Source organism: Caenorhabditis briggsae (genome assembly GCF_000004555.2).
Source record: "Caenorhabditis briggsae complete genome, chrII, whole genome shotgun sequence".
In the NCBI taxonomy this organism is placed as follows: Eukaryota; Metazoa; Nematoda; class Chromadorea; order Rhabditida; family Rhabditidae; genus Caenorhabditis; species Caenorhabditis briggsae.
This window is the reverse complement of record NC_013486.2, coordinates 5,383,801-5,403,604: the sequence shown is the minus strand read 5'-3', so window position 1 is coordinate 5,403,604 and position 19,804 is coordinate 5,383,801. Positions and strand designations below refer to the sequence as shown.

Below are 19,804 nucleotides of genomic sequence, written 5' to 3'. Positions count from 1 at the left end.
AGGGGTTGTCTCCGAGGAACCGATTCCGAGGAAATCGGGGCGGAGTTTACTTTGCAACTGCCGCACGGTTCAACTGCGGCACTGCAAAAATTGAAACTACGCCCCGATTTCCTCGGAATCGGTTCCTCGGAGACAACCCCTTCCTCGGAATCGGTGGAGTGTCAAAAATTCTTAAAACTTTTAAAAATCCAAAGAAGTTGCAAAAAAATTCTAAAAATTGTTTAAAAATTCTTTAAAAAATTATTGCAAAAAAATTCTGAAATTACGAAGAAGTTGGAAAAAAATTGCAAAAATTCTAAAAAATTATTGCAAAAAACCTTTAAAAGTCCGAAGAAGTTGCAATAAAAAATTTAAAACATTCTAAAAATTAATGCAAAAAATCCGAAGAAGTTGCAAAAAACATGCCTTAAAAGGTGGCGAATGGGGACGAGGATTTGAACTCCCGCGCAGTGAAAAACCTTGGCCACGACCGCGGAACGCCTTTTGTATGTATGGGTGTTCGGGGGTTTTTTTTTGCGTAAAAAAGTTTAAAAACCACTGTCGGCCACCTAGAAAGAGTTGTCCCACCGCCGTGGCCTAGGTTTCTCACTGCGAATTCAAATCCTCGGTCGCCATCTTATTCAGCAAAAAAAGGAATTTTTCGGAAATTTCTGATTTTTTTTGAATTTTTTTCACATTAATATCAGGAAAATACATAACTTTCTGAGCATTTTGATTTCATAAAAAAATTTTGGTCAAAGTTTCAACACAATGTTTGCCCTCGTCCCTGTAACTTGATGCCAAAACTGATCCCTTCCAGGAGAAAAGCAAAATCTTTGACCGTTTGTATCTCAAACACTACGGTAGTTATCAAAATGGTTTAAACTACAAAAATGTAGATCCCAACATTTTACATCTTTCGTTAGTTAGCGAAATTTGTCTGGCATTGTTAGTTTTCGAGATATGCGCCTTTAAAGTAGGCGCTTCCTCTGGCTTCTTCTTTTTATAAGAACATTGAAATTAGATTTTCCAGGGACTCCGCTGTTATACTTTTTCCAATCAATGACATTAAGCAAATACATAACTTTTCGAACATTTTAATGCAATAAAAATTTTCGGCACACTTTAAAAACCCACTTTGCAAACTCTTAATCGGAGGAGACTGTCGAATTTGGTTTCCACCAGGAATCAAAACTTGTGGAAGATTTTGAGATCCGTTTTCAATGAACTTGGATAGCTATAATTATTGTTTTCATGAGCTTAAAAACCCCATAACTTACCGCCGTTGGCAAATCATTCGTACTTCTTGATAACAGTTTGGCCGCATCAGACCACATAGCTGGATTCAGAATTCCCAGCTCATTAGATCCCGTTTTCGTATGATCCACAGCTCCAACTGTACGTGGCAAAGGTCCTTCAGCAATTTTCGCTCCTTTTTGTACTATAGAACTTAAAATGCTATCGAAATTCGGATTCTCCAATAGACTTCTGAGACCTGAAGCCTGGTTTCTGATAGTTGGTTCGATCTGAATTTTCAAAAAATAATTGTGAACCTTTTAGAACTTTCATTTCAAATACCGGTCTGGTTGGAGGAAGATCCGGAAACAGCACATTTTGTTGTTTCCCACTAATGGCAGTAGGGTGGATTTGAATCCGGTTTTCTCGAGGTTGAAATGGCATATTTACACGTGGAACCATCGTCATCGATTCTGAAGTTATAGAAGGGAATTCGGCTGGAACAATTGAAATTTATACCTTCTGGAAGAGGAACTTTATGCTCCAAACGTCTTTCAGGTTCTTCTTGTCTTTCGGGTATCATGAATCTTTGGGAGTTTTCATTAGGTTCACTATTCTTTGGAATTGCAAACGACGGTGGAAGTTGCGTAACTTCAATCTGAAAAAAAAGAAGATAATTTCCAATAAAACTTTTTAAAAAACTGACAGCTTTCTCGGGCTGCTCAAAAGTTGCTCCATCGAGTTTCGGAGGGGATTCCTGAAGAATTTCGAGAATCTGTCGTTGATACGAAGAAGGAAGAGCTGAATATAAACCTAGAAAAGATTGGGAGGCTTTGACTTAAAGATTAATGTTAAGAAATTTTTCCGGAGTTAGAAAAATGAAATCAGGTCTAGATGTATTGATAAAAAAGGCAAACCTCCTAGAGCCATCTCGACATGTTGTATCCTTTCATTTCCGCTTAATCCTCCAGATGTAGAAATTTTTTTAATTTTTTGAGCTGTCTGTAAAAAGTAATTTACCGGCATAACTTCTAACTTTGAGCCAATTTATCTTGGTTCCTGTCAAAGATATGAAAAAAATTGTCATTTGATAAATCGTTCATCATAATATCATGAACATTTTATCAGTTAGAAAACTTTTGATATCTCTTACAGTAACCGAGATAATTGAGCTCAAACGTCATGTATAGGGTGAGCTTCTTTTTCCGCATTCCCACTCTCTACTTGCACTTTCAGCTTAATTATCTCGGTTCCTGTCAAAGATATAAAACAGTTGTCAACTAATAAATTGTTTCTTATATTATCACAAACATTTTATCAGTTGACTCATTTTTAATATCTCTTAGTAACCGAGATAAATTAGGTCAAAGGTTTTACGATGTCCTTACACTGTACAGCTCTGGCGGTAATTGACTAATCTTTTTTGTCAATTCTCCCTCCTTTCGCTTCTGAATCTTTTCATAGGATTCTCGAATTTGATGCATCACTCTAGGTGTGATTGTGCCCTTTTCCAGAAGGAATACTGAAGTTTCAGCCATTTTTTGAATTGGCGCCTTGTTACAGGAAGACATGACGGCATGGATATACTGAACGATTGCTGGATCTGTGATATGTTCGGATGCCAATTTGGTGGCAGATTCGGCAAATTCAATGTCACAATCTGTTGATATCTAGAATATAAATTTTGAGTAGAGGAGTTTCTATGAACCATACATGTTTTCTATGAACCAAAAATGGCCCCAAAGGGCCCTTGCAACCCTTGTCATAGTTTCAATTCGAGTTGACAATCTTGGATCAAATAAATAAGAAATGATAATACTTGATGAGCAGTACAAAATGATACTATTTAAAAATTTGTATCATGTCTGTGAACAAAGTTACAGACCAAACGGGCTAAAAACAGGTGGGGCGCGGTTCGGCCCAGTATTAGTCACTGTATGGCTTGTATCTTTGTCCATAGACAAGAATGGTACCATTCTATAGTGCTCTTCAAGTTCTATCGTGTCTAATTTAGTAAAGTTAAAAATATTGTTTCTAAAGAAAACTATGACAATACCAGTTTTCAAGTATGCTATAAACCAACTAACCCTTGAAATATGAGCATCTATTCGAGCCGGGAGTGAAAATATTAGAAGAAAAGAAGCAGTATAAAAAGATTTGAGAATCATCATGACATGCTGAAAATTTGAAAGAATGATGACGGCATCCAAATGGGCTGCTAAGCAGCGGCACGCGCGGTCCGGTTTTACTCTCTTCAGAGATTTGTGTGGATTTGAGAAGAACCGTAATAACCGGTTAGCTGGGAGAGGGGCGAAAAGTAGCATATATGGGGAAGAGAGAATGTACACTTTTAATATACGACGATGAACATATTTGGCAAAAGTTTTGGAGAAAGTTGATGGTGGGGGGAAAAAGTAAAACTAGTGAAAGTGAGAAAAAAGAAGGAAATGCAATGGGATGAAAAGAAGCTGGCTCGATTGAAGAGGACTATACGGATATGAATGAGTATATATGTACCTGAATGAAGAATGCGGGAATAAATGAATTTCAACACAATGTTTGCCTTCGTCCCTGTAACTTGATGCCAAAACTGACCAGGAACACTTGTCTGTATGTGACGTCTCTCTAGTCAGAATGAAGAAGAAAAAGAAAACAATTTATTAAATATTATAAATTCAAAATTGAAAGAAGACGACCTGTAACAAGAAAACAATTGAGGAAACCAGGAAAACGGGATAAATAAATGAGTTGGAAGTAGAAGTAGATTCACAGACAAGGACTGGGCGGGTCCGGGAGCCAGATTTGGTGCGGACATAGGCGACTCGGCATCTGAAAAAGCATTTTTTGAAGTTTGGATTTTTTCAATGGTCGATTTTAATAGCACCTATGTAACATAAGCATCACTTACCGTAAACACCTAACAGTAATTACCGTAAATAGAACGCCAACCAAACCGCCAACTTTGGTCCCAGCTATCTCATTTTCTATAAGAGATACTAAAAATTAGTCAACAGACAAAATATTGCTGACATTATGATAAACATTTTGTTAGTTGACCACTTTTTGATATCTTTTAAACAAAATGAGATATGTACATAAGTTCAAAGTTAACAGTTTGGGTGGCGTTCTATGAGAGTGCTTACGGAAAAAAAATCGACGCTCGTCCGTTATTTTGGTTTTCAAAGATTTTCGGCTTTCTGGAATTCCAATTTTTAAGATTTCCGGATTTCGGAAATTCAAAATAACGGATTTCCGGATTCCCGTGGTTCGAAATTAGGACTTCTGAATTTTCGAATTTTCCAGAGAATTCTTGATGTCAGTTTTTTCCAAATCCCCAATTTCTAAATATTCTGGATGCTTGGAACTCTGGATTTCCGGTTTTCCGGACTCAAGATTTCAGAATTTCAAATATCAGATTTATGGATTTCCTTTTTTTTGTATTCCTAAGCACCTGAATTTTTGATTCTCGAGGTTTTCATAATCTGCGTTCCCAAATTTCTAGTTGCTGGAGGTCTTTAAGTTTCGTTTTTTCTACTTTTTTTCTTCCATTTCAATAATTTTTTTTTGAATTTCAGTGGTTTAAAGGGGGGCTTCGACCAAAAATTTATATTGCATTAAAATGTTTAAGAAGTTACGGTACCGGTTAAGATATACAAAAATGTATTTTTTCAGTTGATTTTTTTGCTATTTTCACCATTTTCAGAAGTCTGAAGCTCGGCTGTCAAGTCTCCGAACATTTTGAAATTTTTGGAGGGTGTAAAGCAGATCTAGATCGAAAATATTGCATTTAAAAAATTTTTTGAGAACTCCTAGTTTTTCAGTTATTTGCCGATTGCTGAAAGACACCCCTTTTGGCCCGTTTTAGTACTGAAAACGTGAAAAAAACAGGTGACTTTCAGAAATCGGAAAAACCTGAAAAACTAGAAATTTCAAAAAATTCCGTAAATGCAAAGTTTCTAATTTAGCTCTGTTTTGTATCCTCCAAAAATTAAAAAATGACGGAAACTTTGCAGACAAGCTTCAGACTCCTGAAACGGTCAAAATGGCCAAAAACCAACAGAAAAAATTGGTTTTTGTATCTTATTGACATTTCCTTCTCGTTTTTTGAATATCACTAAACTCACTTTTTCGGTGCCTGTTTCCTCTTTTTCATCTGATCAATCGGTCGCGGTCGATACACTTGTGGAGGCAACGATGGATACTGTGATGGTTCAAGCGTGGTTGTTGTTGGTTCTGAAGTTGTTGTACTCGTTGTACTCGTAGAAGGCTCTTCGGTAGTCGTCGTTGTAGTTGTAGTTGTGGTTGTAGTTGTACTGGGAGGAATGGTAACAATGACACGTGGAGGGAGAGCTTTTCCATCAGCCGGTGGTGGAACAATAAGATCCATTTCAGTTGGATCACAACTTTCTTTATCCGGCGCCACGAAGCAACAACATATCGTATGTCCCTGATGATGATAGCAGCGATCACCATCTCTAGATTGATGAACCAAGAGACAGTAGCGATAGAATTCGTTGTTCAAATGACGATAAACACAATAGGTAGATTGCTTGAGATCATCCTCTTCTTCTTCCTCTTCTGAAAACAAATACTGTAAGTCCTGTGATATAAGCATTGTCAAGTTTGAGCGAATTCATCCCGTTTCCTGTAAAAGATATCAAAATGTTGTCAACAGATGAATTGTTTATCAGGATATCAAAAACATTTTATCAGTTGACAAATTTTTGATATCTCATATAGGAGCCGAGATAATTAAGCTCAAAGTTGGCAGTGTGTGGTGCCCTTCTATTACAGGGTTTATTGTAAACTCACCTTCACTATGAGTATGTTTTGTATTAAAAGTTTTGCTCTTTGAAATTCCAGTAGATGCAGTTGTTCTGGGTCTTGATGTAGTCGTTGTCATTGGTTTCGTGGTTGTGATATCTTCTGAAAGAATCTTAAAAGTCTAAGATTAAGTCAAATTTAAGTCGTGTGTGATTTCAAAAAAAATTGGAATTTTTTGATTCTAGATTTTTTTAAATTCTGGAAATCTCCCAGTTTTCAGACATTCGAAGTTTTGGAATTTTGCAGAATTAAAATTACAAAATTCCAAATTTTTGAAATTTGGAAATTTCTTAATTTTAAATCTTCAGAATTTTTGAATTTTCAGAAAACTTACCCAACGACATTGGAAGCTTCAAACTGGGCAAAGTTGGCTTAGAAGTTGTAGTTGTAGTAGTTTCAACTGGTGGTTCTCTAGTTATTAACTCGAGATCTGTGTCTTCGAAATTGAGCTGAAAAATGGGAAGTGAATCTTTTAAATTTTTTATAAACCAACCTCCACGGCATTCACATAATCATCATCTTCTTCTATGTAATCATTCAGAGCTAGTCTTCTGTATCGTTGTTTGGTTTCTTCTGGAAATAAAATAATTTTATTAAACTTTAAAGGAGCATATCTCAAAAACTGCATAAGCTGGAAGCATTATGTCAACTAACAAAAGATGACAAATTCTAAGATCCACATTTTTGCAGTTTACACCTTTTTGATAATTACAGTTTTTTTTGAGATACAAAAGCTGAAAAATTTTGTTTAGCTTCAAGAGGGGCTCCGGCCAAAACATTTTATTGCATCGAAATGTTCAATAAAGTTATGTTTTTTTCAAAATCCCAATACCTTCGTAATCATCGTATTCCTCGTCGTGAACAGCATGTAAAAGACACCCGACAGCTCCAGGAGCACAGGTTTTTCCATGACAACTAATTGGTGCTGCTGCCGTTTCTTCTGAAATCATGATTCCATTTCTATAGTTTTCAGCAATATTTTGCTCACGAAGGGAAAAAGTAGGAGACGTCACTAGTCTCTGAAGTGTAGAGTGGAACAGTGCACAACAGAAGCGGATTTCAGTGTTTTCTAGGAGTTCCAGTTTGATGTCATACTCCTGAACGACGTATTTGATGAACGACGGATTCAGCTTCTCCACTGGAAGTGTAGTGCATTTTGGAATGGCTCCACACATTTCCGAGAATCCGGACTGAAAAGAGAACGGTTATACCGCTACAGTGTGGCGCATAGCTGCTCGGACCAAAATTTTTACAAGCATAAAACTTGAGTGAAGCGTTGTATTTTTAAAGGCGCGTATCTCCCAAACCACAAATTCTAGAAATGTTTTGCAAACTAACGAAAGGTGTAAAAATTTTGAGATTTACATTATTGTAGTACACACCATTACGATGACTACGGTAGTTTTTGAGATACGAGCGCTCCAAGATATTGCATTTTTTAGCTTACCCTCTTGCAACTTTGAAACAAATTATCTCGGTTTCTGTGAAAGATATTAAAAAAATGTAAACTATGAAATTATCATGATATTATGATAGAAATTTATCAGCTGACATTTTTAGATATCTTTTAGGCGAACAGAGATAAGAGCTCAAACTTCATATATAGAGTGGGCTTCTATTTGAGAATTCCTATACTTGTACTTTGAGCTTGTTCCTGTCAAAGATATCAAAAAAGTGTCAACTAATAAAATGTTTATCATAAAATCACTAATATTTTATTAGTTGATGCATTTTTGATATCTCTCATAGGAACTGAAATAATTGAGTTGGGCGTGATTACCGTACATGCTCTAGTGGAAACACATCCTATGCACTTTGAGCTCAATTATCTCGCTTCCTGTAAACGTTATCAGAAAAGTGACAACTAATAAAATGTTTGTGATATTATGATAAGCATTTTATCAGTTGATCCCTTTTGATTTCTTTCACAGCAACCGAGATAAATTGGCTCAAAATTAAAAACCTACCATTCCATGAATATCGTCCGAATCTTCATCCACCTCTCCAGAATCCTCAAATAGAATCCCGCCATCAACACAATCGTAAACCCCGGTTGTTGGATTTCCACTCTTCTTATCTCCACTTGAAAATTCAAAATATCCACAAGAAGTTGAAGACGTCGGACACTGATTCGTCGCCTGAGCCGCCTTGGAAAACCGCCGACCTTGACGGCACATTAACTGAAAACAGATGGATGGAAAATGAGCCGGATTCTTTAGATCCAATACACTCACTTTCACATTATACGGAGCCAATGGAATGTCTTGGGAAGAGATCAAATGAAAACATGCAATGATGGAGAGAAGCAGACAATTTGATAAATTTTTCATTGAAAGTTTCAGGTTTTCATATCATTTGGGTCTGAAAAAAAACAGAAGAAGAGTGATGAGTGATGAGCAACAAACAAAAAACAATGAGATTTTGAAAGTATTCGGAGAGCAAGACGCTTCTCTCAGGTTTACAATGTGATATTACTGGTCAGCAGAGGAAATAGTGTGTGGGTTGAAGAGACACAGAGATTATTACAATGATATCTCCCGAATTGATGTGTCTGTCCTATGTCAATTGTCATCGGCACCAGGCTTACAAGTTACAAAGAAGAGAGACCGTATAAATATTTTGGGTTTATTATTATTAATCTAGTACAAAAATAAAAGAGCCGTGGAAGAGGAACGCCGGTGGTAGTGGACGAAGGTCCCTGAACGAAAACTACAGTAACCTACAAATTTTTTCATTCATATTTTGTTTTGCAGAAATCTTTTGATAGCTTCATTCGTTTGAGAGATGTGCGCCTTTAAAGTTGAGACGCGCCGTAGGTGTCTCTCCCTTCCTTTAAAGACGCATATCTCGCGAACCATTGACGCTATCAAAATTTTGTAAACTAACAAAATGTGTGAAATTCTATGTTCCACAATTTTCTAGTAGAAAATTATACTCTAGCTTTCTTATTTTTTGAGATATATTCGATTTAAAAAATTGCGCCCAACTAAATTTTGAAGCTCCATATCTCAAAAACTAAATTTGGTATCAAAATTTTGTCAACTAGTAAAATATAGCTCATGAAATTTACCACATTTTGTTAGTTTACGAAATCTTGATAGCGTTGATGGTTCGCGAGATATGCGCCTTTAAAGAAATGGAGAGACACCTACGACGCGTCTCAACTTTAAAGGCGCATTTTTATTATTTTTTTGATTTTCAGTCAATTTTTCTGCTTTCAAAAAATGTTTTTAAACTTTTTTGGGGGAAAATAACAGGAAAATCGACGAAAATCAGTGAAAAACGAGAAAAAAAGGCGAAAAATAAACATATTTTAGGCTACTGTAGTTTTCTAACTGCTTTTTTTATGTTAAAATTTTTCTCAGAATATTTATGCGATATATGTCAAAAATCAAATTTTAAAGAAAAAGGAAAAATTTTTTTTTCGAAATATCGCGAGCATCATTTTTCCCAACTGAAGCTCCTGGATTTCCGAATTCCCGGGAAGTAGTGGCTCACTCACTCATTTCAACAGCTGTCGATTTTGAAAGCAAAAAGATGACCAGGGAGGAGGAGACTAGGCGAAAAACAGACACATTCCCGCAGAGTGTGTGCACTTTCGTGTGCCAAGAAGACAAATGTGCTTCTTGTGTGATTTTTCGGATTTTTCGAATCGTATTTCAGACCACCCCAACACTTTAGAAATCTTTTACTGAATTGGAGGGAGGGGGACACAATTGAAGGGGGAGTATGCATCAGTGGAAGAAGACAATCAAGTCATTTCAAATTTACCAGCTTCGCGAGGATTTCATATAACAATGATTGAGAGAAAATGCCTCCATATAAAAAATTTGGAAGAGAATTTAAAACCGGGTGATTGTAGGGGGGAAGGAGCACACAGACAAATAATGATATAGTGATAATTGGAGAAGGGAAAGCAATTGAATACATGAAATCTAAACACTGGAGACGCACAACGACTACCCAAAACCTTTTGGAGATAAACACGCAAATTCTGGAGGAGGAAGACAATGGAAAACTTTCACAGTATGGATTCTACACGTTTTCACACAGTGGATTTCTCAGAACTTCTGAATCAGAAGACTCTGAGACAATTGCACATGAACAATCGGATGGGGTTGGGGGAGATGGAAAAAATATAAAAATTTACAAGAAAAGTGACATGAAATGAGAAAAAATTGGGCCGGCAATCTGTACAAAAATGGGTGCAAATAAAATCTTTTCTTTTATAGTTACACCCTAGAAGCTCAACGCATCGGCTCGCGTCTCGTTGTCAGCAGAAGCGAGCGTCGGCAACCCGTCGTTCCGGCTGCTTCTGTTGGCAGGTTCGGCAAACGGATCACGGAATGGGTCTTCCATCTGGTGATCACCCTCCTCGGTGGTACGGCGATAGATCGGATTATCGAAATTGAGAGCCGTGAACGAACGAGCTCCCATCTTACGACGGACCATTACGAATCCAGCGGCAACGAATCCACCGACGCACAGAAGCAAGAAGATGGTGAACATTGAGAATCCAGACTTGCTCTCGAGATCAGCTGGAAATGATGAATTACAACGACATGCTACACTTATTCAAAAAAAAACATACCGAAACATTCCAAGGCTGCAGAAGCAGAAGTTCCTTCACAGGCACAGGAGAATGGTCTATCGTTGAAGGCTTTCTCAGCACCACGAGAAGCTTCTTTGTAGACGGCACGAGGGAGGCAAAGGTGCTCACACGCGGACTCGAAGCACTTATCTTCAATATGTGGCTGAGCCTGTTGGTGATAGATGCGAACTGTCATCGGGGATTTCACTTCAGTCATCACAGTTTGGAGATCGTTTCCGGTGAACTGAAATTGGAAACGTTTATAGTCTAAACGGTTTAGACAAAGAAATAAGAAAACAGAAAGTTTCCGAGCCTACCTTATTAACAGTGATGACTCCATCGTGTTCCCAGTCAGTGTAGAACAATCTGTTCTCAAAGACAGCCATGGAGAATGGATGACGAAGGAACTGATGAGAGTGCAGAACAGTCTTAACGTCTTTTCCCCAATAATCACAACTGAAAATCGACTTGATCTTCGCATCAGCCCAGTAGACACGCTTGTCAACGTAATCAAGCGCCAAGCCGTTCGGCCAAATGACACGGTGTCCATCAGCAATGACGACACGATTTTGACCATCCATTCCAGATCTCTCGATTCTTGCGTTCTTTCCCCAATCAGTCCAGAAAATGAGCCCAACCTCTGGATCGACAGCGATAGCTCTAGGCTCTTCCAAATCATTCGAGAAGAGTACACGCTGCTTTCTGGTTTTCATATCAAGCACATTGATCTGATCAAGTCCACCGTCCGTCCAGAAGAGCAAGTCGTGGATCCAATCAACAGCAAGACCATCGGGAGTGTGAATCTTCTCTCCATCGAGAATGACTTCGTGCTTTTTGTCGCACATTTCAGTTCCGAGATACGAGTCTGTGACATTTCCAATGGTGCAACTCAAGATTTGCTTCTTTATGACATCAGACCAGATAAGAGTCTATAAAAACGTAGTTATAGACTGATCATTATCAAATTTCAAATCTTACCCCATTCTTGATATGGAAATCCATCGCGACTGCAGATCCTGGCTTCAAGGAAACAGGAAAGTACATCTTATTGACAAGATCAAACTGTCTAATGGATTGTCTGTTGGTGAGCAAGACCAATGGGTCTCCACCCATGGCACGGCATCTGTTGGCAACGCGTCGAGATCCTGATGAAGAATCTCCGTAACTCAATTGATATCCAGCGTGGCAAGCGCATCTGTACGATCCGGGAGTGTTGAGACAGATCTGATCACAAACTCCTGGAGTTTCGCATTCGACGATGTCTGCAAGAATAAATATTGATACCGTAAACCATGAATTAGAAGGGACCCTCTAATAGACGGCCCCTCAAATAGAAAGGCCCCTCTAGTAGGAGAGCCCTTCAAGAGGATCTTGAAGGAACGGAAGTACTCCCTCTAATTGAAGGGACCCTGTAATAGAAAGGCCCTCCAGCATACTTGTGAAATTCCGGGTCTGCCGCCAAAGCCCGGGCCCGGCCGGGCCTGGGGAAATTTTCAAAGCCCGGGCCCGGTATCAAAAATTCTGTATACTTGAGCCAAATTTTGAGTTCTCAATATAATTTTCTCCATCTTTTTGTTTTTTTGGATTGTTTGCCTTTTTGATCTAAAAAAATCTAAAAAAATCGAAAAAATCACATAAGGGTCTCCCCTTATGTGTTTTTTGAAATTTTCAAAACTTGTGAAATGACGGGCCCGCCGGGCCGGGCCTTCGAAATTCGGAAAAAAGCCCGGCCCGTTACGAGTATGCCATCCAGAGGTCCCTTGGAGCAATAGAAGAGTTCTCCTAATACAGGTTTAACGTTAAGTTATATAACCAAGAATTAATTTCCGTTTGACTATTTTTGCTTGCATAGCTGCTGCAACCAGCTGACAATCAAAGACCCGCAGCAGTTATTACCAAAGCCTTCTCTGTTTTTTTCTTTTTCTGTTCGATGTTTGTTCTCGCGCTAAACCATCAATCTCTCCCTTACTCACCAATGCACTGTCCGTTTCCGAGTTTGTATCCTTCTTTACAGTGACAAACATCGTTTCCTTTAACATATGATTTTCGACAGATGCACCCATCGGATCCGGCCTTGCAGAGTCCTGTAAATTTATGTGCTTATTTTTGAAGTCAAGAAAATAATTTACCAATGAGTTTCTGCTGATCACAGACAGACATGTTTCCATCTCCACAATCGAATCGTGAGTTTGTGCACAACTTGGTCATTTCTAGACATTGCAGCGGAGTAGATGGGCATGTGAACTCGGTTCCTTCTTTGCAAGTTTCAGGTTTTTCCGCACTGCAATTCTTCTCATCTCCACCATCCGGACAATCCTCCTCTCCATTGCAACGAAGAGTTTCCGGGATACACAAAACGAGACCAGATTCAGCGCCATATGCTCCGAATGTAGCGGGACAAGTCCACTCTCCCTTTTTGCATTCTTTACGTTGGTCATCACAGTCGTCCTCATCGGTTCCATCGGAGCAATCAAATTCTCCATCACATACGAAGGATTTGCTGATACACTTGTTGACTGTTTTGCAGGCGAATTCCTAGAATAGGTGTACCTTTGTTACGTCAGATTAATATCATCTAATTGTGGTGTGTACTCCACTTAGGGCCTTCCTAATGGATATGTTGCGGCAGCAGCTGGTCATAAATAGTCAATAAAACAAACCTCCGCTAGCTTGCAAGTGTGTTGAACGGAACTACAATTCCTTTCATCGGAGTGATCCTTACAGTCGACTTCAGAATCACATTTCCACCGCAGTGGGATACATTCACCAGAGCCGCACTGAAAAAACGTTGTTTCATTTTGTATTGCAACCCTAATGACCATAGACTTTGCGGGGGAGAATCGCTGATAACAAAAACGTTTCCCCCCTTGTCTACTCTTCACATTATCAATGATTGTCTATATTTCAAACAAGCTAAGTATTTAACACTCGATACTTTGTCCACCATATGAAAACAAACAAACAATCCACTAAAACTGCGCATAAACAATCCCAAAAGTTCCATAAACACTGCTTCTTACCTTCCACATTTCTCCGGGCGGGCATTGATTTACACTAGCGTTGCAATGGGATGGTCCAGTGAGCAGCTCATCAGAGCCATCAGAGCAATCCTCCTCTCCATCGCACACCCAGTTTTTGAAGATGCAGTTACCGTTGTTGCACCTGGAACAGACATTTTCTTGATCTTTCTAAGTGGTATAATTAGGTCAACACATCGGGAAAGATTGAAATGAAAGACAACGTACTGGAAGTTGTTATCGGGACACTTCTGCGCCTTCGCCGTACAGTTCAACTCGTCTTTTCCGTTGGTGCAATCTCTCTGGCCATCACAAACCCAGGTTTTTGGAATACAGAGGCTGTAATCGCCAGTGAGCTCCTCGCATTGGAATTGGTTTTCATGACAGGAAACGTCTGGAAAAATATATTATTTCTAGTATTTCAGACAAATTTTGACATACTTTTGCACTGAAACTCGTCAGATTTGTCTTCACAGTCGAACTCTCCGTCGCACAGCCAAGCTTCTGGAATGCACTTGAATCGTTGAAGAGACGAACGCGCAGACGTCACATTTCCGCATTTGTGCTCCTTTTCACCACAAGTTTCTGAAAATTTTCAGTTTGGTAATAAATAGAATGAAAGAAGATTTTCTTACTGGGACAGTTCTTCTCATCCTCTTCGTTTTGACAGTCGATATCTCCGTCACATCGCCATGACATCGGAATGCACCGATTGTCTTCACATTTGAACGAATCCGCTTTGCAAGCTGAAAATTTTAGATGGTTTTTGAGAAAATACAGAGTACCGTAAAACCTGTATTAGAAGGGCCCTTTTAATAGAAGGGTCCCTCTAATAGAAGGACCCTCTTCGCAATGTGCTGTTTGTAAATTTTTGTACGTTTTCAGTGAAATATATTCTGAAAAAAACTGAATATTCACAGAAATTTGTTCAAAAACTTTTTTTTTGCAGGAAAACTCGCTAAATTTCGGTAAAATCTATAGGTTTTCATGCATTTTGAACGCGAATTTGGCTAATTTTCGATGAAAAAAATGACCAGAAAAATAGAAGGGCCCCATGAAGGTACCCTGGAACAATAGAAGAGCCTGCAATTCTAATACAGATTTTTACGGTAACAGTTTTTCTCGTTAACAGTATACATGACTCTTCAGTCGAATCAGTGAAAAATTGCGAAATCAATACTGTTCTCTTCCAGATTTTTCTACCTTCGTAAACAACATTTCTTTACCTTTTGTGGGTTCTCCCAGCCGGACTACAACACCATCTAGAATCGTAACCAATGAAATAAAAACAAAGCCCGTCAGGGCGAGACGACTCCTCATTTTTACTCCTCTGATGGCTAATAATTCGTATTTTAATTGGTGGAGATCTGTAAATGTTACCGTATATAAACTATGAGACGGGAAAAAGCTAGCAAAAAGTGAGCGAAAAAGGAGCAGACGAAGGAAAACAGAGAGTCGATGGTGGTCGCTTTGTTTGATAAAGCAGTAAGGAAAAGTGGGCGGAGCCACCTCAAATAAGTGACGAAAGGAAGGTAGAAAGAAGTGAAATGAGAACATTTCGTCGCGAAAAAATGAGGAAGCAGGAAGATACCCGAGTAAGCGCAATATGGAAAGAGAAGAGTAGAGAGTGCGCGTTGGTCCATCATCGGACTATCCCGTTGGCCTGTAGAGAATAGAATGGCTGTGAGGGCAGCAGTGAGGTGGTCGTTGTTTACCCCGCAAAAAGAGTGTGTACAACAGAGCGCATTTTGAAAAGCGTCATGGGAGACCGGGCCACAATGCGTGCGAGCGGAGAGACCCCAGGATGTTATTCTGGCTGCTTTTCAGCCGTTTTTCGTCATGGAAGAGTTCTCCATTGATCGACACCACGTGATTGATTTCGCAATTTCGCTGAACTCAGCTATTTTTTTCCGGGTCATGCAGTGAGAACTATTGATTTTGGCCGTTGTGCAGCTCATAGTAGGGCAGGTGAAACTAGAAGACTAGCACCTAATTATATAGTTGTGGTGGTGGGGGGGGGGGGTCCACATAATTTCGAGAACATTCGAATCAATAGAGTGAGAGAAATAGGCACTAAACTGAAAAATTCACACAGGGTGTTGTTTTTCAGTGGGTCACGAGAACATGTTGAAATTTTGAGAGACCGGTGGGCCACCAGAGAAACTGAAATAAGGAAACATGGTTTGATGTATTGACGAATTGAAATCATTGAAAGAAAACGTTCCAATTTTTTGGCTTGGAAAACAAAACGACAATGGAAAAGCCCACCCCGAAATGAATCATCATCATCATGTGAGAAAATGTTTAAAAAAATATATAGGATAATTGGAATATGTTTTTTATTGTCATAAATTTCCGGCGCTAGGGATTTCTGCTGATATTTTCGGTTTTTGAGGTCGTGAAAATTTTTCGAATTTTGATTAATTAGCTCGCGAATTGGTGTTAGGGTAAAACCCCCAAATATTTCAATTTTGAGAATTTTTTCAGTGTTTTAGGTTTCCTATTATGCTAAAACGCCTTTTTTGCGGCAAGCCAAGCCTTCAAAAATTAAACGAACAAAAACACTGAAAATTTATTTAAATTTCCACCTAAAAAAGTTTGAATTTCGTCGATTTTTGCGAATTTTTCAGTGCTTTTGACTGGAATTTTTTGCAGAATATTTTTTTTTTCAAAATTACAAAAAGTTTAAAAACTGAGAAAATATAGGAAGAGAAACGACGAAAAACCCGATTCTAGGTCAATTGAAATTTGATGAAATTTTTGTCTTCTCAAAGTACGAAATTCGCGCGTCGGTGTTTGCGTACTTTATGAACTACCGTAGTCACAGATGTAAAAGGTGGCAAGTCTAGAACTGAAACGCTGAAAATAATCATAAACAAAAAGAAAAATGACGAAAACACAAAAAGAAACAGACACTCATAAACAGGGGGCGGGATTGGTAGGAAAACAAAGCCGCAGAAAAATTTCATAATCGAAAACGCAAGTGCCGCACGGTTTTTGAACAAGCTCCGCCCACAAAGATCATGATCTAGATCAATGCAAAGTTTCGAGCCAAAAAGTAATATTTTTAGCAACCCATTCATTCAAATTTGAAGTCAAATCATCACAAAAATAATGAAAAAAGGGAGTCCCGAAAAAAGCAAAAGAATGAAAAGAGGAAGAAAAAAAACAATAAAGTGTTCTCTAAAATTCGTATGGTGGTGAGTCATTGGGTGTGGCGGACCCGCTGTCGGGAAAATTGAATACGATTTCTTCGGAAAGCGACGGAGAAACACTGTGTGCACTGGACATGGATGATTTTCTGGAATATTCCATTCTCATTAGGCTGCCTTATCGTAGTAAAATTTGCAGATTACCAAGAAAAGAACTGATAAGGAGAGGAGTGACAAGGTCAAGCACCTTCACTCGAGAAATTTCGGAGAAAATTAAAAGTTTCGGAGAAAATTGAAAACAGAAATCAAAGTATTACCTTGATATGGTTAGTTGCTGGCATGACACAGACTTGTGAATTGGTTGATTTGAGGTTGCAGTGACCGACTTTCGTCGGCGAGTCGGAGGTGGTAAGAGGAGACAAAGTTTCGGACGTTCTTCGGTTACAACGATTTCTGGCAAGAAGCCAAGATGAGAGTTGCATCGGACAGGAAGATTAACCTCGAGATGAGGAGTAGGAGCGCTGGAAATCCTAATCAATATCAGACTTTCGATATATTTTATTGGAGAAAGGCAAATATAGAAGTTCCTATTATGCTTGTATAAACAATTGGAGCTGTGGAAGAGCGACCAACTAAACTTTGAAGCGCCATATCTGGAAAACTAAAATTGCTATCAAAGGTTTGTGAACTAGTGAAATATAGCTCATAAAACTTTACACATTTTGTGACTTGCGAAATTTTGATAACGTTAATGGTTCGCGAGATATGCGCCTTTAAATTTGAGACGCGTCGTAGGTGTCTCTGCCTTCCTTTAAAGAAACATATTTCGCGAACCATTGAGACGATCAAAATTTCGCAAGCTAACAAAATGTGTAAAATGTTATGAGCTATATTTCACTAGTTTACAAAATTTTGATAGCAATTTCAGTTTTTGAGATATGACCCTTCATAACACACTTTTTTTCAATCGAACATATCTCAAAAATTAACAAGTAACAAGTAAAGAAGGAAAGAAAGAAAAAAGGGGGAAAAAGGTGGAGGACGGTCTTGGGCGACCGTCTCCTGTTGGGACGAATGTAACAATGAGGGATGGAATGATGCAAGCTGGTCGTCAGATCGTTGGGGGCGGAGTCAAAAGTCTTGGGACGAATGCGTCATGGGGAGAGAGCGTTGGGTAGAGTGAGAGATCGTCAGAAGGTGTAAAGTACAGTGAGAGCGAGGGCGTTAGGAATGAGCAATGATAAAGGAAATAGAGGAATGGAGGAGAGGATTATACATAAATAATATAAAAGAATACGAAATTTATAGAATTGAGTATAAAGAGCTAGAAAAAAATGTTCAAAAAAAATTGTACAACACAAAATGTGACACATTTTGTTAGTTGAAAATTTTTTGATAGTTGACAAGGTTACAGAGATACAGCGCTTCAAAGTTGCCATGTTTATTTTCTTGTTTTTCACTTCTTTCCTGGTAACTTTGAAGCGCTGTATCTCTGGATGCCTGCTAGCTAAAAAGTTTTAAGCTATCAAAATGTGTAAAATTTCATGATCTACAATTTTCTAGTAGATAATTGTACTCTAGCTCTTCTAGTTTTTGAGATATACTCGATTGAACAAAGTGCGCCCAACATAACTTTGAAGCACCATATCTCAAAAACTAAAAATGCTATCAAAATTTTGTAAACTAGTAAAATATAGTTCATAAAATTTTACTTATTTTGTTAGTTTATTAAATTTAGATAGCATTAATGGTTCGCGAGATATGCGCCTTGAAAGGAAAGGAAAGACATCTACGACGCGTCTCATCTTCAAAGGCGCATATCTCGCAAACGAAGAAAGCTATCAAAAGATTTCTGCAAACAAAATATGAATGAAAATGCTTCTAGGTTACGGTACAGTAGTTGTTTTTGTGTGACTTCCTGCCGCGGCCACCAGATTTTCTCTTCCACGACTCCAATTTTTGCATATCAGCATAATAAGAACTACAGTATTAAAAATTTTACCTGCAAACGCTTTGACGAGTGGAACTAGCTCCCGACCTGGTTTCATCCTCTACGTGAATCGCTTGTTGGCTCATTGAAAACGGAACATTCAAACTGTTTCCATTTTTATATGATCTTGTGGAATCTGAAAGGTTGAATTTGGGAATCCTGACCTACAGTAGTAAATTTACCAGAATTATACGGAGGAGTCTCTATCACGGAGCTCTTACTTCTTCTAGAACTTCTCGAAAGACTCCTCATACTTCGATTTTTTAGATTATTTATCCAGTCTTGCGCTTTCTTTTTTGCTTCTCTGAAAATATAAAATCTCAAAATGGATGAAGAAAAATATCTCACTTCATTTTAATCTTCCGCCGTTCGTACTCATCAACTTCCACTCGCATTTTCATTGTAGACATCATGAGTGTTACCTGAAAATATTAGAGATGGAGAAATTGTATTTTCCAGATAAATCGTCTTCAAACCACAAATAAATTTGTTTTTGAATTCGGTTCCGTTCTGACTGACTATACTATTTCAGCAATTTCTTTTAGATTTTGTTATTCTGGTACAAAAAATTAAAACTGTGGAAGAGAATCGCCGAAGGCCATGACCAAAGGTCCCACAACGAAAACTACAGTAATCTAAAAACATTTCCATACATTTTTTGTTTGCAGAAATTTTTTGAAAAGTTTATTGGTTTGANCACAAACGGCTTGNTANNTAATCAAATTTTGATATCATTCACAACAGCTGATATAAATTGACTTAAATATAAGAGGTCACCCGCTCACCCGACTAGCGACTCTTTTTCAACTTTAAGTCTATATAGCTCAGTTCCTATAACAGATATCGAAAAGTTGTTAACTAACAAAATATTAATCATAATATCACAAACATTTTATCAGTTGACACATTTTTGATATCTTTCACAGGAAACGAGATATATAGGCTGAAAGTTGCGCGTTTACGGTAGGTTTCTGAAAAAAGAAGCCCCGCAAAAATGTCTGGTGACGAATTTCTC

At 38.3% G+C, this 19,804-nt stretch overlaps 3 protein-coding genes across 3 annotated transcripts in view; all 3 read right to left on the bottom strand.

Moving 5' to 3' along the window:
• CBG11154 overlaps nucleotides 1-8,369 on the bottom strand; it is a gene marked incomplete at both ends in the record, with an annotated part of 8,958 nt that extends 589 nt beyond the window's left edge. Inside the window, 15 exons of the mRNA XM_045242074.1 lie at nucleotides 1,117-1,216; nucleotides 1,260-1,505; nucleotides 1,558-1,712; nucleotides 1,735-1,873; nucleotides 1,922-2,016; nucleotides 2,133-2,217; nucleotides 2,604-2,885; nucleotides 3,939-4,044; nucleotides 5,340-5,793; nucleotides 6,028-6,141; nucleotides 6,374-6,488; nucleotides 6,533-6,612; nucleotides 6,872-7,229; nucleotides 8,007-8,219; nucleotides 8,274-8,369. Coding sequence (XP_045094470.1) covers nucleotides 1,117-1,216; nucleotides 1,260-1,505; nucleotides 1,558-1,712; nucleotides 1,735-1,873; nucleotides 1,922-2,016; nucleotides 2,133-2,217; nucleotides 2,604-2,885; nucleotides 3,939-4,044; nucleotides 5,340-5,793; nucleotides 6,028-6,141; nucleotides 6,374-6,488; nucleotides 6,533-6,612; nucleotides 6,872-7,229; nucleotides 8,007-8,219; nucleotides 8,274-8,369 — 2,638 coding nt within the window. The remainder of the gene's footprint in view (nucleotides 1-1,116; nucleotides 1,217-1,259; nucleotides 1,506-1,557; nucleotides 1,713-1,734; nucleotides 1,874-1,921; nucleotides 2,017-2,132; nucleotides 2,218-2,603; nucleotides 2,886-3,938; nucleotides 4,045-5,339; nucleotides 5,794-6,027; nucleotides 6,142-6,373; nucleotides 6,489-6,532; nucleotides 6,613-6,871; nucleotides 7,230-8,006; nucleotides 8,220-8,273) is intronic.
• Nucleotides 8,370-10,278: 1,909 nt separating this feature from the next.
• Nucleotides 10,279-14,967, bottom strand: CBG11153 (the record flags this gene model as incomplete). The annotated part of the gene is made up of 12 exons (XM_045242073.1): nucleotides 10,279-10,577; nucleotides 10,631-10,874; nucleotides 10,948-11,559; nucleotides 11,609-11,892; nucleotides 12,604-12,714; nucleotides 12,760-13,165; nucleotides 13,291-13,407; nucleotides 13,639-13,716; nucleotides 13,755-14,041; nucleotides 14,089-14,101; nucleotides 14,224-14,393; nucleotides 14,874-14,967. 12 exons carry the CDS (start codon nucleotides 14,965-14,967, stop codon nucleotides 10,279-10,281), a joined length of 2,715 nt encoding a protein of 904 aa, XP_045094469.1.
• Nucleotides 14,968-16,830: 1,863 nt separating this feature from the next.
• On the bottom strand, nucleotides 16,831-19,199 carry CBG11152 (the record flags this gene model as incomplete). Its single annotated transcript, XM_045242072.1, has 5 exons — nucleotides 16,831-16,948; nucleotides 17,117-17,320; nucleotides 18,802-18,925; nucleotides 18,972-19,093; nucleotides 19,138-19,199. The coding sequence occupies 5 exons, from the start codon at nucleotides 19,197-19,199 to the stop codon at nucleotides 16,831-16,833; spliced, it is 630 nt and encodes a 209-aa protein (XP_045094468.1).
• Nucleotides 19,200-19,804: the final 605 nt, after the last annotated feature.